General features: G+C 47.1%; 1 protein-coding gene across 15 annotated transcripts in view; it reads left to right on the top strand.

Moving 5' to 3' along the window:
* The window catches only part of KCNN3 (potassium calcium-activated channel subfamily N member 3), a 210,214-nt gene extending 194,594 nt beyond the window's left edge, over positions 1–15,620 (top strand). For 14 of the 15 annotated variants that reach the window (XM_017867698.1, XM_017867696.1, XM_017867711.1 and 11 more), the window contains 3 exons: positions 5,283–5,410; positions 8,072–8,141; positions 12,330–12,653. In XM_017867698.1, coding sequence (XP_017723187.1) covers positions 5,283–5,410; positions 8,072–8,141; positions 12,330–12,626 — 495 coding nt within the window. In that variant the 3' untranslated portion in view covers positions 12,627–12,653. Of the gene's footprint in view, positions 1–5,282; positions 5,411–8,071; positions 8,142–12,329; positions 12,654–12,821 lie in introns of those variants that run through there. The other variant, XM_017867697.1, reaches the window with a different exon arrangement.
* Positions 15,621–16,490: the final 870 nt, after the last annotated feature.

Raw genomic sequence — 16,490 nt, 5'->3', positions numbered from 1 at the left:
CAGAAAGGGGTGAGGGGGCCCCCACCCTATGCAAGATCCAGTTGCTCTCAGACCATCAGGCAGGCAGCTTTAGGGTGGTCAGTTCCTTGGAACTCAGCGTGGGGTTAGGGTCCCAGGCCTGCTGAAGAGAAAAGCCAATTTAACTCTACCCTAACTGAGTATCACATAAATAGCATTATAGAATTATCCACCACCCATTACCATATTGCTACAGGGAGAACCTCAAGCTCCAACTTTGAACAACGGAAATATATCTCCTCTCTCTCCACCCAATTTCCTGCCAGCCAGACAGGTGGAGCTCCCAGTTCTAAGTGGTCAGTGAGGGCCTCCGGGTCAGGCAGGCAGAGAAGCCTGCAAAGGGAGTGTGGAATAGAACAGGGGGAGGAAAAAGAGGAGGTGCAAGCAGGGTGATGAAAGAGAGGGTAACTGGGGAAGCCAGAGCAAGTGTGCGGGGTGGTGATGAGGGGAGAGTGGGCTTGGCAAATGGGAAAGAGGAATCGGCCCCCTTCTCTAGTCCTATATGTAATGGACACCTTCAGTCAAGGGCCGGCTTGCAGGTTCTCCGATAGTGATCTGATCCTCACTCAGCCTAGTTTCAGCCTGTGTAACTCCTTCAAGTTACAGTCATGCACTGCATAACAACGTTTCAGTCAGTGATGGAGCACATATACCAAGGTGGTCTCAGAAGGCTCTAACAGAGCTGAAAAATTCCTCTCCCCTAGTTATTTGTGTTACCGTTGCCTACAGTGCAGAAATGTGCCATACAGGCTTGTAGCCTAGAAGCGATAGGCTACACCATACAGCCTAGGGGTGTAGTAGGCTGTACCATCTAGGTTTGTTTAAGTACAGTCTTAAACTGTACTTAACACTATGTTCACTGTGTGAACATAGTGAAGAAATTGTCCAAGATGCATGTATTTAAATCACACCCACCGGCCGGGCCTCCCTTTCCTCGTCTCCAACCTCCAAGTAGAATACTTCTCTGGCAAGGGTTCCTGGCAGCATAAAGGGCATGCCAGTAATTTCTTCTCTGGGGGACTCTGCTAATGGGACTCCTGTAATTTCCCAGGACTCCTGGGGCTGCTGGAGGCTTAGGGTGCCCAAGAAAGGTGCTCCTTTCAACCCCCTTGTACTCCTGCCCCAAGCATTCTTGCCGCAACCGACAGCCCCTCTGTAATAGCGAGTAGCAGATTACCTGGGCAGAGAGGTGGCCAGAGCAAGTCATTGACATGGGATGCTATGGCCAAGCGCTCAAGGAAGCGATGTGTGTTCTGTTGTATGTTTTCTTGCGGGCTGGGGAAATTGGAAGGAAGCTGATGTTTATCGGAAGAGGAGAATATTAACAAAGATACCATGTATTGAGGCATATTGCCAGGGTCTGTGCTAATGTTTTAAGTATATTCTCATTTAGTCAACACAGTAATCCCATTTCACAGATGCCGGTAGCACTTGCATCACTCTCTAGCCCCGGATCCTGCTTTGTTGTTGTATTTTTTTAAGTGCTTGTTACCTGATGGTATAATATAAACTGCATACCATCTTCTCCACAAGATTGTAAGTTCCATAAGGCCAAGAATGTTATTGATTTGTTCACTGTGGTACCCTTACTTGCTAGTACAATGTCTGGCCAATCATAGGTGCTCATTAATTGTTCCTCAAATGTATGAATAAAGAGAGTCTCATAGAGTTCAGTAGTGGGTCCAAGATAGAGCTCATGATCACATCTATTTGTCAAGTTTTTCTGAGGGTTAATGAAACAGTGCAGACATACATGCTTAGCACAGATCCTGGCACATAGTAAGCACTCAGTATATGTTAGCTGTCACAATAATTTTCAAGGTCTTCATTGGACCACTTTCTTGTTCAGGCCCATTAATTTTAGAGCCCTTCCTAAAGTGGGTCATAGAGCCCATTCTCTGGCCCCAATCAGAGTGAAAGCAATTTTTTTGGTGGAGAGTTTCTGGGCTTGCAGAAAACAATCAGCCCATTTTGGAGGCAGGACAGCTGGATTTCCATTCACTTCCCTCCTAACCATCCCCAAACCCACCCGATTGTGGCCAATGTTGAGCCACTCTTTCTGGCTTGCTGCTTTCATCTAAAGCCCTGCCCCCTCGCGCTGCTGCACCCTAAGAGCGTCTTTTGGCCCTGGTGCCTCTGCCCACCAGGAGAGGTCAGGAGGTACCCAAGCCTCCATCAAGGAAGGGTGCATGGAGCCCTTCGGAGGCTCGGCAAATCTGAGGAAGGGCATATGACCTCATCTGCTCCTGACCCCAGCAATGCTTAGATCAATCAGCCAGGTGAACTGGAGGGAGACCCTGGCCACAATAGCATTTACCATCCACCTGGGAAAGCCCAGTGCAGTTAAAAGCCTATTTCTTTTTCTCTCGCAGATATTGATCTACTTAGCTTTGTGCCAGACTGTTTGCTGGTAATTAATTTCAGAGTCAGTGCAAGGGCTGGCAGTTAACATCACTTTCCCGAATGCACAGCGGCCTCCCTCCAAACTCATAAAGATGATGTGACTGCCTCTGTCAGCTACCCGGGCTGTGCTGTGACTTCAGTATCTTACATTTGGGCTGACTTTAAGTGCAGGACCTGGACTCCATGTTCTGTCACATTGCTAAGTGAGGGCCATGATGATTAAAAAAAAAAAAAATCCAATGTTCTTTCCAATTCCTTGATCCCAGAAAACAGGAAATGATTTTGTTTGTCTTTCCTTCAGTCCACATGAAAACCTTCTGCTCTTCCTGGACCTGGCTCTTGTTTTGACTTTGCCATTAGCTAGCTGTGTGATTCTGGCTCTCACATCCCATCTCTGAAGTGGTTTCCTCATATGTTCAATGAGGGGTTTGAGCTAGATGATATTAACTAATATCTGTATGGTACTTTACATTTTATGCAGCATTCAAACCCACACTGACTCAGTTTGCCATTTATAATTGTCTAGTCTTGGTCTGTGTCTTGGTTTCTTTATCTGAAAAATGTGGATAATGTTAGCACCTCCCCGATGGGGTTGTGGTAAGGATTAAAGGAGCTTAGACATATGAAGTACTCAGACCTGCGGCTGCACCTGGTAGATGTTAGCTGTTGCCCCCAGCACCATCATCACTACCTCATAGCAGCCCTCTTTATTTTTCACATCTTACAGATAATGAAGCATTTACTCCTAAACTGCTTAATAATTGACAGAGCAGGGATTCACCTGCAGACTTTCCCGTTTCCTTGAGGCTTTCCTAAGAGGCTAAGTGCCTAGGGAAACTGAAGAAATGACACCTCCAATTGCCCCCTCTCCCTGCAAGAGGAGGGCAATAGTATTCAATGTGTGCTCTGCAGAGAGCGAGGCTTCCCTTGCGTGCTGCCTTTTTTGCCAGGAGGCTGCTGTTCACTCTAGTTCCCTGAGCAGAACCCCAGAGACCACAGTGTCCTCTCCTGGACATCCACTGTTTCCAACTTCTCACCACAACCTGCTTCCTTTCAAGCAAGAGAGTACTAGAGGCGGGCAATTAAGTCATTTAAAACTATTTTCATGGTGGATCTTTACTGCATTTTTAAAAAGCAATATTTATGTCCCTTAGACATTTCTGAGAAGACTTAGCTGTTCTTTTAAAACATCACTTCAGCGCCAATGAAAAATATAATCCAGCCTTAGTAATAAATTTTTAAAACATACACACACAAAAGTTATCAGCCTGCAAAACAAGGTTTCCTAGCCTTCCCACACGTCTCAGTATTTTAACAACGTCCCATCTGTTGATGTCAGTCTGAAGAAGCAGGTCTATAGTCTCTAATTTTATTAAAATCCTTTCTGGCTAGTAACTTGATTTCTATTAGGCTGGCCTACTTATTTCCAGGCCCCAGGCCTGTGGACCTGTGCCAATCTGCATGACTGACAGAAATGGGGATGGTTAATCAAAAATCTGTTTAGCGTGTGCTTAATAAGGAATGTTTTCTCTTGCTCTTGTTACTAATTGCTGAGGATGTCTGTGTTTGGATTAAAACTTTGTCCCCTGCCATCTGGATGCCATTGATATGTCTCAGCTCAGTCGTGAGCCTGGTGATATCAGTGGTTTCCATGTCAACAGATGACAGCGTCATATGTTGAAACGTGTGATTGCAATGCACAGTGAAGAAGCCAGCCTTGGGAAAGAGGAAGCTCTGGTTTCACACCTAAATATCTTCACTGATTTTCAGACATTGCTTTGAAATTATTTCTGTTTTGTGCCAATTACATTTACATGTAAAATTGCAGTGCAAATGTTTTTGGCCATTTGGGAAAGGAGACAGTGGGCTTATTGGTACCTATAGTTCCAATTAGTGGGAAAGACATTTTCTCAAAGAAGTCTTTTAAAATCTCCAGCTGATAGGAAATCTGTTTACTCTCTGAATCCAAGCAACGTACCATATACACTAAGTGGCAATCTCAGGTGAAGCTCGGAAGTCTGCATGTAAGGGCAGCAGTGGTATATTGCTAGCTATTTTCCAGGGGGACCCCGGGACTCAAGGTCTTTCTCATGCAACCTGTCTAAATATAGCATCAGCAACAGCACTCAAGAGACAGTACTGAAATAATCAAGAAAAAAGAAGAAAGAAAGAAAGATAGAAAGAAAGAAAGAGAGAGAAAAGAGAAAGAAGAAAAGAAAAAAGAAAGGAAGGAAGGAAGAAAGGAAGAAAGAGAAAGAAAGAAAGAAAGAAAGAAAGAAAGAAAGAAAGAAAGAAAGAAAGAAAGAAAGAAACCCTTTAATTTAGCTCTAGTCTGCAGTGTCCAACACAAGATTAATAGCAGATGAATTTTAATCACCTTTTCTTTCTTTTCGTTTCTTTTCTTTTCTTTTTTTTCTTGAGACAGAGTTTCAGTCTTGTTGACCAGGCTGGAGTATGGCACGATCTCAGCTCATTGCAACCTCCGCCTTCCAGGTTCAAGCGAGTCTCCTGCCTCAGTCTCCCAAGTAGCTAGTATTATAGGCATGAGCCACCATACCTGGCGAATTTTGTATTTTTTGTAGAGACAGCTTTGACCGTGTTGTCCAGGCTGGTCTCGAACTCCTGACCTCAGGTGATCCACCTGCTTCGGCCGCCAAAGTTCTGAGATTACAGGCAGGAGCCACCATGCCTGGCCTTAATCATCTTTTCTAGGAGTTCCGTGATTTTGGTTAAGAAAATAGATCATTGCAAAATCGTTTCCTCGTGAGGTAGACTACAGTAGCAACCACACACACAAAAAATATTATGTGAACCTAAGAAAATGAACCTGATAGCAGCCTGCTTTATTTATTCTTCCTTAGATCAAGAATGCTGCAGCCAATGTCCTTCGGGAAACATGGTTAATCTATAAACACACAAAGCTGCTAAAGAAGATTGACCATGCCAAAGTCAGGAAACACCAGAGGAAGTTCCTCCAAGCTATCCACCAGTGAGTATGCCAGAGCGGTTCAGCCATCAGATAACCAGATTGGGAGCGGTGGGACTCCTACAACTCTGTCAGTAGCTTCTCATATACTTAGGAGGCACAGAAGAAATCCATTCTGTTCCACTCAACAAGTGGAGTGGTGAAGTGGGTCTGATCACTCACTGACTGCACCAGCCACATGCCAGAAATTGGGCAGGCTGTTATGGAAGGTAAAAACTAGAGTAAGAACCTCTAAGGGCGTCTACATTCTACACACACACACCCACACACATCACACACACCATACACACCACACACACCCTCCACACACCTCACACACACCATACACACCACACACACACCCCACACCACACACACACCCCACAGACGCCACACACCACACACACCACACACAAACACCACACACACACCCCACACACACCTCACACTACACACACCACACACCATACACACCACACACAAACACCACACACACACCCCTCACACACCTCACACACACCATACACACCACACACCACACACACCACACACCACACATCACACACACCATATACATCACACACAAACACCACACCACACACACACCACATACACCACACACCACACACACCACACACAAACACCACACACACACCCCACACACACCTCACACACACCATATACACCACACACCACACACACCACACACCACACATCACACACACCATATACACCACACACAAACACCACACACACACCCCACACACACTTCACACACACCACCCACCCCATGCCACACACACACCACACATATGACACACACAAACACAACACACACACCACACACATACACACCACACACTACACACACACACACCCACACCACACACACCACACACAGCACACAAACCACACAAACCACACAAACCACATACACAAACTACACACAAACCACACATCAAATGTACTACACACCATACACACCACACACACCCTCTACACACCACACCCACAACACACATGCCCCCACACACACCACACACAGCACACACACGCCAAACACACCATGCACACACAAACCACACAAGCCACAAGCCACACACAGCACAGCCGCATACACACACCACACCTCCATACACACACACACCACAAACACACACCACACACTCACGCCCCCAACACCACACAAACCACACACACCCACACACACCAACCACCGCCACACACATACAAACCACCACCAACCACATGCCCAAAACACACACCACACACATGCCACACACACAACCACACATAACACAGACCACGACACACACCATACACCCACCACAACATGCCCCAACACAACACAAAACAACACACACAACACAGACTCACCACACAGCACCACACACACACCCCATAGACACAGCCAAACACACCACACCACACACATGCCCACCACATACCACATGAACCACCCACACACCCACACACACAAACACACACCAAACACGCCACACACAACAACCACCACACACCACACACCCCACACACACCAACACACATACACGCACGCACCACACACACACACCACACATATGACACACACCACAAACACACCCATACACACACCACACACACCACACACACCCCATGCACACAACACACAACACACATCACACACACGCCCCCACACACCACACACAACACATACAAACACCATACCACACAGACAAACCACACACTACATGCCCCCACACACACACCACACACACACAAACCACACACACACCACATGCCCCCAAACACACAGCACACACACACACCCACACACAGCACACACACAACACACATAACACACACCACACAAACCACACACAAAATCCACACACATGCCACACACACACAGAACACACACCACACACACAGTGCACACACACACACACACACCCCCCATGCATTGCAACTCAAATCAAAACAAACTGTGGCTGATGCTTTCTGTGATGGGGGAGTTTTTTTTTTTTTAATTTTTTTTATTTTTTATTTTTTTTTGAGACAGAGTCTCACTCTGTCGCCCAGGCTGGAGTGCAGTGGCTGGATCTCAGCTCACTGTAAGCTCCGCCTCCCGGGTTTACCCCATTCTCCTGCCTCAGCCTCCCGAGTAGCTGGGACTACAGGCACCCGCCACCTTGCCCGGCTAGTTTTTGTACTTTTTAGTAGAGACGGGGTTTCACCGTGTTAGCCAGGATGGTCTTGATCTCCTGACCTCGTGATCCGCCCGTCTCGGCCTCCCAAAGTGCTGGGATTACAGGCTTGAGCCACCGTGCCCGGCAATGGGGGAGTTTTTAAAAGTGGAAAAGCAAAGGATGAAAACATTTATTCTGATGGAGAGGTTTGGGGAACCCCTGAAAAACTGAGAATAAGGCACTCAAGATGGAAGGCGCAGCCCAGGCATAGAGGCAGGGAAATGATCTGGGAATAGCAGGAAACCAGTGACTGAAGGTGAGCATGCGTTGGGACAAGAGTTTGCTTTCTGGGGGGATGTGACAAGCCCCTGGAAAGTAAAAGCCTGAGTTCTTCCCCAGGTTCACGGTCCCCATGCTGGGTTCCAAAATCAGAGGCAGCGGAAGGGCTGGAGGATCTGGTGGGGCTAAGCCTTTGCATGAACTTGAAGGGCTTGCCTGTTATCACTCTTCCCCACAGGTTGAGGAGTGTCAAGATGGAGCAGAGGAAGCTGAGTGACCAAGCCAACACCCTGGTGGACCTTTCCAAGGTGAGTGGCAGTGTCTGGAGACATCCCCTAGAATGTGCAGACACTGAGTCTTCTCAGGCTCACCTGTGAGTCCTGGCTGGGTTCGCACTGGACAGAGCAGGACCAGGCAAGCAAAGAAAAATTTCTGCCTGGTTCAAAAATACCTATGCTCCAGTTTGTTCCATTTGCAATCTACCAGTATGTCTTGTGGTCTTTTAAAACTTGGCATTTGTTTCTTAAGTGAAATCGCTCAGGTGTGTCTTTGCGTGGAATTAATGAGCTGACCGAACCTTTCCCGTGTCATTTTATGAGCTGCACAGAGGGGCTCCTGAGGTTGGGCTTGAGTTTGCACGGCTGTGAAGCATGCTAGCAAGGACCAGACGGCAGCGATAACCATGCTGACTGCCCAGGTCACACCGGTTTGCTGTAATACTTGGAACTTCATTTTTGTGCATCTTCCAATCCTTAACAACCAGTTTTTCTGGCCTCAAATTGGTGGCAGTGGTGTGTGTGTGGGGGTGCATTTCTTTACTTCTCCAGAGGCAGATAGCCTACAAGGAACATGAAGATACCCAAAAAGAGAACCCTCCTTTGAGAGCCCTAGGGCGTGAGGCTCACCATCACTCTGCCACTCTGTTTCTGGCCCTGAGCTGCCATAAATACTGTAAAGAAACTCTGTCCTCTTGCAAATCACCCAGGTGAGGGAGCTGAAGGCCACACTGCTGGCAGAGCTGAGAGTCGGTGCCACTGAAGAAAGGGCTTCCCCCACCTCAGCCCCCTCTCCTCATTGCCTCTTGATAGGAATTGTATATTAAGCATACAGCCCAGGGCCAGGCTGGCAGAACATTCCAGCAGATGTCAATTATCATAATGGAACACATTCCCTGGGTAAGCAAGAGAAACTCCCTCAGGCACATTAAGCACCCTTTGAAAAGAGTGCAATCAGAGAAATCACTAGTTCTCGGGCCACGTGCAGGCGCCTTGTTTAATAAAGGGATTGAACAAAAGAAAGGGCCTCCTAAACCTGTGAGGACTTCAGTCGGGGAGTAAGTGGCTTGGCACAGTTGGGGAGAAGCCTCCAGGCCTGCGTGCCTTTGGAGGAGGGCGTTCACGTGGAGTGCAGGGTGGTTCCTAGGAGCCTGGGGTGGGAGTGGAACGTGGGCATGCAGGAGAGAACTCCCTCAGGTTTTTGGGTGTGTTGGTTTTAATATCAGAAACCTGCTGGGACTAGGTTTAAAAATGGAGAAATCTATTCTAAGGATATAAGGAGTCTCATTCCAGGCAGAACCTCAAAGGAGACATGTGGCCAGACTGCAGGAAGGAACTGACTTGAACCAGACCTGGGAAGCCCCCACAACCAGGAGGTCTCTCACCATCGCTTCTGTCTCTTTCTGTACAAGTGACTGCTTCAGTTCTCTCTCCCTCTCCCTGTCTCTCTCTTCCTCTCCCTCTCTCTCTCCCTCTCTTTCTCTCCCTCTATGCCTCCCGTCCCCACAACACACTGTAACAGGCTCCAATTCAGAGAGTACATATGATAGTTTTAGCCACAGGTAAAGACTAATTGGCCCCCTACTAGTCTTAATTCTAAATTCTCAGAAGAGAAGAAATGATTGGCCAGTTTGGGCCATGTATCCACCCTGGGACCAATCAGCATTGACCAGGAAGAGGGTCATACGGAGCAAACAGGGCTAGAGACCCACCTGTGAGCTTCAGGAATAGCCCAACGAGATGCCCCAGGATGTTTCTTCTATGAGTAGCAGTGCTTCCTGTCTCTCCTCTCACCTTGCAGGACACACTGTGACTGATGTTCCCTGGGGACATCGGGCAAACCCAACTTTCAAACCTGCATTTCTGCAGTGCCACCCACGGCCTCTCGGAGAGATGGGGCCCACAGAGCAGACTGGGTGAAGCGAACCCCTCAGTGAACTGGAAGGACACTCCTGTGAATTGGGTGGGGGAACTAAGCTGTAAATAACCCAGGAGCAAGTTACCTGGAAAGAAAGAGTGTGCAGGAAAGGGTTAAGGGAAAAAATCTGCAGAACCCCCATGGGGAGATCTGGGGAGGAGGTGAACTCTGACATTCGCCCAGTCTTTGTCTTTTCCTCCCATGAGACTCACCCAAGGTCCTGGCGGCAGCTTAGCACACTTCACACTGGTCCATATTCCCCCGGCATCCTGTCACCAAGCAACGGAACAGGGGAGACGATAACGCCGTGTTCTCTCTCTTTTCTGTCTTTGTGCTGTAGCCTCCCAACTCACCGCCTTCCCACTCCTGCCCTTTGGTCCTCTCTAAATTAAGAATATGGCACGTGGCCTCCACATATTATGTCTGTATTGAATTGCTGTCCTATAGGCTGGCAGAGCTGGGAGGGCTTGGAGTCTTTCCCCGATTGCTTCAATTACTTCAGCTGAAATATAAAAATAATTCCTACCATCGGAGGCTCAGGTGATCGAATAAGATGATATCTGTGAAAATGCTTTGTAAACCATAAAGGTTTTGCAAATGGTAGTTCTGATTATCAATATAGATGAGGAAACCAAGATCCAAACAAACAAAGTAACCATCCCACAGACAGGCAGTTGGTGAGCACCAGTGCAGGGGCCACAACCCAGAGGCTTGGACTCTGAGTCCAGAGCTCATCAGGGTACCCCTGTGGTCAAATGAAAGGGGTGATTTTGCATATTCCGGGAAGAATGTGCGCCTCAAAGAGGTTCTGTCATGTTGATTAATAAAGGGAGTGCTTTCACTTCTAAAGTCACCCTGTCCTCCAAGGGCATCCACAACACGGTGTCCTGCTCTGGCCACAGCGGAGCTCATGGGGGCAGGGCCATCTCCATGCCACCTCGTGACCTTATGCTGCCCCAGTGAATTTCCCCATGGGGCCTGGAGTCTGCTGGGGAGGCCTCACTGCATTTTGCATCCCTGCTCCCCTTCATTCTTCTCTAGCTTCTCACATCTTCTTTTACTCCTCTTTTTTCCTCTCACCTTACTTGCTGCTGCTTTGGTCCCTGGGGCATAAATCGTTTCCACATCTTCCTAGAGTAACCTGAAATTTCAGGTGAAATAGGATTGGGGTGTCACCAGCAGATCACCAGAAACCCAAAGAGCCACAGTACTTCAGGGATGACCAAGCAACCACCGGCCTGGCCCTCTGCATTGCCGCCCTAGGAGCCTCACTCCCTGACACGTGGGAGGCTGAAGACGCCCATGAATCTTGTTCCCGAGTCTGATATACACAGCCAAGATGGCATTTGCTGATTTGCGGGGAGAAAAATATCTGTTGCATAGACTGAGACTCTGCAGACCAACAAGGGGGCCATAAGATGTTGGGGAAGGAACACTGGTAATCGGTCGGCACCCCTGGAACACGGAGAGTCAGTGCTGAGTGCAGGAGGGGTACTGGGGAGCTCTGCGGGGAGCACCCTCAGGACCCCCGCCAAGGAGTGAGGGAAGCAGGATCGGTCAGAGGGAGAGTTTGAACTGGGATACAGTCAACAAAGACCTCAGCCCTTCAGAGTGGCCCTTCAGGGATGTCCCACCCTGAGGCATTGTGGATCAGACAGGGGAAGGGCCACACCTTAGCAAGGCAGCCCCCTTTGGCTAAGCACTGTGCTTGAGAGTTAATTCACTATACTTCCTGGCTGCTGTGTTAAAATAGAGGTTGGGAGATGTGCAATAACTCCTAACTGTGTATAGTTATTATTAACTCCAATTGTATAAGGCAGTCGAGATTGAGAGAGGCCAGGCGCCTGTCAGAGGGCACACTGTTAGTGAGCTGCAGATGTGTACTTGAGCCCTGGCCTACTAATTATACACCCACTGCACTGTCCATTCCGCACCAGTGTCTTCTCTGGAATCATTAGATGCCAGCAGCCACGTGAGCTGAGAGGTTGTGGCCCTGTGAGAATAAGAGACAATTTAGAGACTCACTTTATTTAAGAAAAAAAGGGGCCACTTTTTTCCCTCTCGGTGCATATTTTCTAATAAAATGCTGTCATTAATACTCATTATTTTTGTAATAAGAAAACACAGATGTGCACACTTCAGCCTCCCCATCCCCACGAAAGAAGCCTGTATCCTTCCTTGACCAGATCAACTGGTGTGGAAGTGGCTCCTGTCATACTGTGGAGGGCATTTCATTTCTCCCACTGCAGATTCCTCTGTGATGACCTGTCATCTCCCTGTCTCTCGCCTGTCTCTCCACACAGATGCAGAATGTCATGTATGACTTAATCACGGAACTCAATGACCGGAGCGAAGACCTGGAGAAGCAGATTGGCAGCCTGGAGTCGAAGCTGGAGCATCTCACCGCCAGCTTCAACTCCCTGCCTCTGCTCATCGCCGACACCCTGCGCCAGCAGCAGCAGCAGCTCCTGTCTGCCATCATCGAGGCCCGGGGTGTCAGCGTGGCAGTGGGCACCACCCACACCCCAATCTCCGATAGCCCCATTGGGGTCAGCTCCACCTCCTTCCCGACCCCATACACAAGTTCAAGCAGTTGCTAAATAAATCTCCCCACTCCAGAAGCATTACCCATAGGTCTTAAGATGCAAACCAACTCTATCCTGGTCGCTTTGCCATCAAGGAACATTCAGACCAGGGAACGGAAAGAAGAGAGACCGAGCTAATTAACTAACTCATGTTCATTCAGCGTGCTTGGTCCGACATGCCTTGAAACCAGAAATCTAATCTCTGTTTAGGTGCCTCTACTTGGGAGCGGGAAGAGGAGATGACAGGAAGCGACGCCTCTGGCAGGGCCCTTGCTGCAGAGTTGGTGGAGAACAGAAATCCACGCTCAATCTCAGGTCTTCACGCGGGGGGTGGGGGTCAGATGCACTGAAGTAGCCAACAGTGAAGCCAGTCCAGAAGAGGGGTCCCCTGGGAGAGGGGGTCGTGTCAGGCTTGGGGATGGGCTCTTCGCCATGGGGGTCTTTGAATACACCTCTCTCCTTTCCTTTTGTCTACGGAAGCCTCTGGGTGACAAAAGTAAAAGAGAGCTGCCCACAACTTGCCAAAACAGATATACCCAAATCAGACTGAAAAAAAAAAAAAAAAAAAAAGACACAAATAAAAAGCCAGATTTTCCACTCAATATTAATACCCACATAAACCTGTGTGTTTGCAAATGTGTACATGTACACACATACACATCCCACATTCGGTTCAGGTCCTTTCTTATTTGAGCTTAATCCAAATAAAAAAGGACTTGACACCTTACCCTACACACAATAGGCACCCCTTACATGTGTGTTGAGTTGGTTTGAATCTGAACATGGGGTGCTTTCAGTTCGGGTAGTTAGCTGGTTCTGGCCACATTCTGAGTTTCACTGAAGATGCGGGTCCCTTCAGACATAATGCACATTGCTTTGTCCTGGATATGCACCTTGCTTGATTTGAAATGGATGCCAAGCCAAAATTGTTGGCATTCAGGAGGGATAAGCAAGCTTCCAAAAATAACAGCATCTGCAGAGTTTTCTTCTTCCATCCAAACAAGCTGTGTTTTGATGGACCACAATGACTAGGTGTATGTCTGTATGTATGGAGGGAGAGGACAAGAAATTGTGCGTGTGTGTGCAGACATGCACAAACAGGAGAAACCCCATAACACCTTAGTGAATAGAAGTATGGTTTGGGGATTTGCTGAGCTGTATTTATCCAGCAACAGGTTTCCAGCCCCAGATGTTAGAAGTGCCAAAGGGCCAAGTGCCTCACTTGTGAGCCTCTGAGCTAGGAGGAGAAGTGATGAAGAGTGGCCCATGTGGTCCCTTCTACCTGACCTTAAGTCATCTCAAAATGAAATATTGTGAGAATGAAGGGAACCCTTAGGGAACCTTATGGGTAAGGTAAGAGGACATGGATTTGTCAGTAGACTGTTCCGACTGTGCCATGTTAATCTTGGTGCGAAAAACTATTCCAATACATCTCAAACTCCAAGAGACTTCAGAAACATCAAGATTTAGTGTAGCGAGAGGCACTGAAAAATGTTTTCAATGCTCCATAATCTGACTACATGTAACATTTGTGACGTGAAAACCATCACTTTCTCATTCTGAGGTCTTTGGTTTCTGCCTATGGGAAATTGAATGGCACTGTATGGACTATTTCATCTGTTGAAGGTAAAACAAAAGAGTGTTTTTTTTGCTTGTGGTTGTCATCTTGGGTTTACCTTTGTAAGAAGACATCATCACCATTCTGAATGCAGTGGTTTGGCATGGAGATTTTTCTTCTGTAGCACTGGGCCTGTTTTTTAAGGACAGCACAAGGTAGACAACTGTCGAGCCAAGGCCACTCTTTCAGGAAGATCTAGTCTGTTGCTCACCCTCTTCTTCCGTCTCTTGCTGTATTGCTGCTGCTCCTTTGATGGTTTATAGTCTTAATGGCTTGCCTTGATAATTCCTTTGAACACTTTCATTAGTTGTTTTGCATACCAGAGATGCCACACCTGCTGTTGGCTTATTTTTTTACTTGTTCTTTTAACTGTTGATTATCTGAACGTTTCCCCTCCTCGTTTTATGTCCCAAGAATGGTGCTCTTGTTTTCAGTGACAGTTCAGCTGAACATATAAGCAGATGTGTAAACAGATGAAATAACCATGCAGTTTCCTTGTGGCATTAGTTCCATTTCACAAAGTGAAGACCACTGGTGGGCTGATCTGAGCGTGCCAGTCCTGATTATTTAAACCTGCAGCCTTCAACTAGTGATTCCTATTCACTGTTTTCATTCTGCTGTAACCCTGTGATATGTTATGTGTGTGTGGGGGTGTGAGTGTGGGTGTGTGCACATATAGAGATTTAGTCTTAATTTCAACCAAATGACATGCAAGATTCCACTGCCATTCTTCCTGGCCAAAAGTGCGCATCGACTGTGATTTATTCATTGTGGTCTGCAAATAATTCTTCTTTAACCCATCATTGATGCTCTCACTTAGCTAAACCCTAAAGACCAAACTAGCAACACTAGTCAAGGGAGTGATTGGAGTTATTTCTGGTAGCGGTAGCCACTGGCATCCTAGAAACACATGGACATTTGTAGCATGAATTGACCTATTGGTAGTGCAATAGCTATACGTGATTTTTATTCTTGGCAAAAGTATACTTATGCTTCCAAAAAAAAGTGATCGAACCTGCACATTGATCCTGTAATAGCAAATGGAAGGCTATTTCTCTGTACTAGCATTTCAGCTTTATGTGGGAAAGTTACCTGTTCTCCTACAAGTACAATCAACCCTTGATGACTTAAGTATTAATTATTCTGGGTGTAGCTCACCCAAGTTTTCTTCCTACATCTTTTGGCTAATTCCACCACACCTCAGCATCACAGTCAGATGGGAAAAGGGGCAGGTGGATTCTCATGTCATGCCTTCTTGTACCTTATTTTCACATTTTGTGGTGGAGGAGATTTAATTATCTGCTCAAGAACTGGGTATACATAGCCAGGTGTGGTGGCTCATGCCTGTAATCCCAGGACTTTGGGCAAGGTGAGAGGATCACCTGAGGTCAGGAGTTGAAGACCAGCCTGGCCAACATAGCAAAAACCCATCTCTACTAAAAATACAAAAATTACCTGGGTGTGGTGGTGGGCACCTGTAGTCCCAGCTACTTGGGAGGCTGTGGCAGGAGAATCACTTGAACCCCGGAGAAGGAGGTTGCAGTGAGCCGAGATCGTGCCATTGCACTCCAGCCTGGGTGACTGAGCAAGACTCCATCTCAAAAAAAAAATCAGCTACATGTAAGAACTATTAATTATGGTAACCTCACTCCAATACTGTACCGATCAAGATCTGCCCACTCCTAGAGGACTGACCCAATGGCAGATCCCCTACTATAATCTTTCTGACAACTCAGCGACAGGTAAAATCACTCTAATATTCCCTAAAATATCTAGACACTTGAATTAGAAATATGGAGCCACCCCCACCCCCACCATTGCTTAAGCCATATTATAGCTTCATGTACTGTAAAGTCAGGGATGTACTGTGATACTTTAAGACCACTAATCTCAGTGGAATTTCAGGACATAGCATTAGCTGGTAAATTACACCAGACTAGGGGCTCACTCCTCCTTAGATTGAAGTCCAAATAAAAGTCTTCACCTTTGGATCAAAGGCCACATATATATGATCATCATAATAATTTGTCATAAAGTGTCTACAAACTGCTCTTGCCATCTTCCTAATACGTAACTTCATGATATCATGTCTCTAGAAGTGCTTAATACAATCCAAAAGAACAAGAGGGGGAAGGCCCCAAGTCACCACTGACCGACCTCAGCAGGGGCCAGTGGTAGAACAACAATCTTGTGAATTAGGAGACATAGAAAATGCACGCGAAAGTAAATTCCAAGCGCTGAGCATGTACAAGCTATTTTTA

Source organism: Rhinopithecus bieti, unplaced genomic scaffold, assembly GCF_001698545.2.
Source record: "Rhinopithecus bieti isolate Rb0 unplaced genomic scaffold, ASM169854v2 scaffold_4129, whole genome shotgun sequence".
Taxonomy (NCBI): domain Eukaryota; kingdom Metazoa; phylum Chordata; class Mammalia; order Primates; family Cercopithecidae; genus Rhinopithecus; species Rhinopithecus bieti.
Note: the sequence above shows the minus strand (reverse complement) of the source record. Positions and strands in the feature narration are given on the sequence as shown.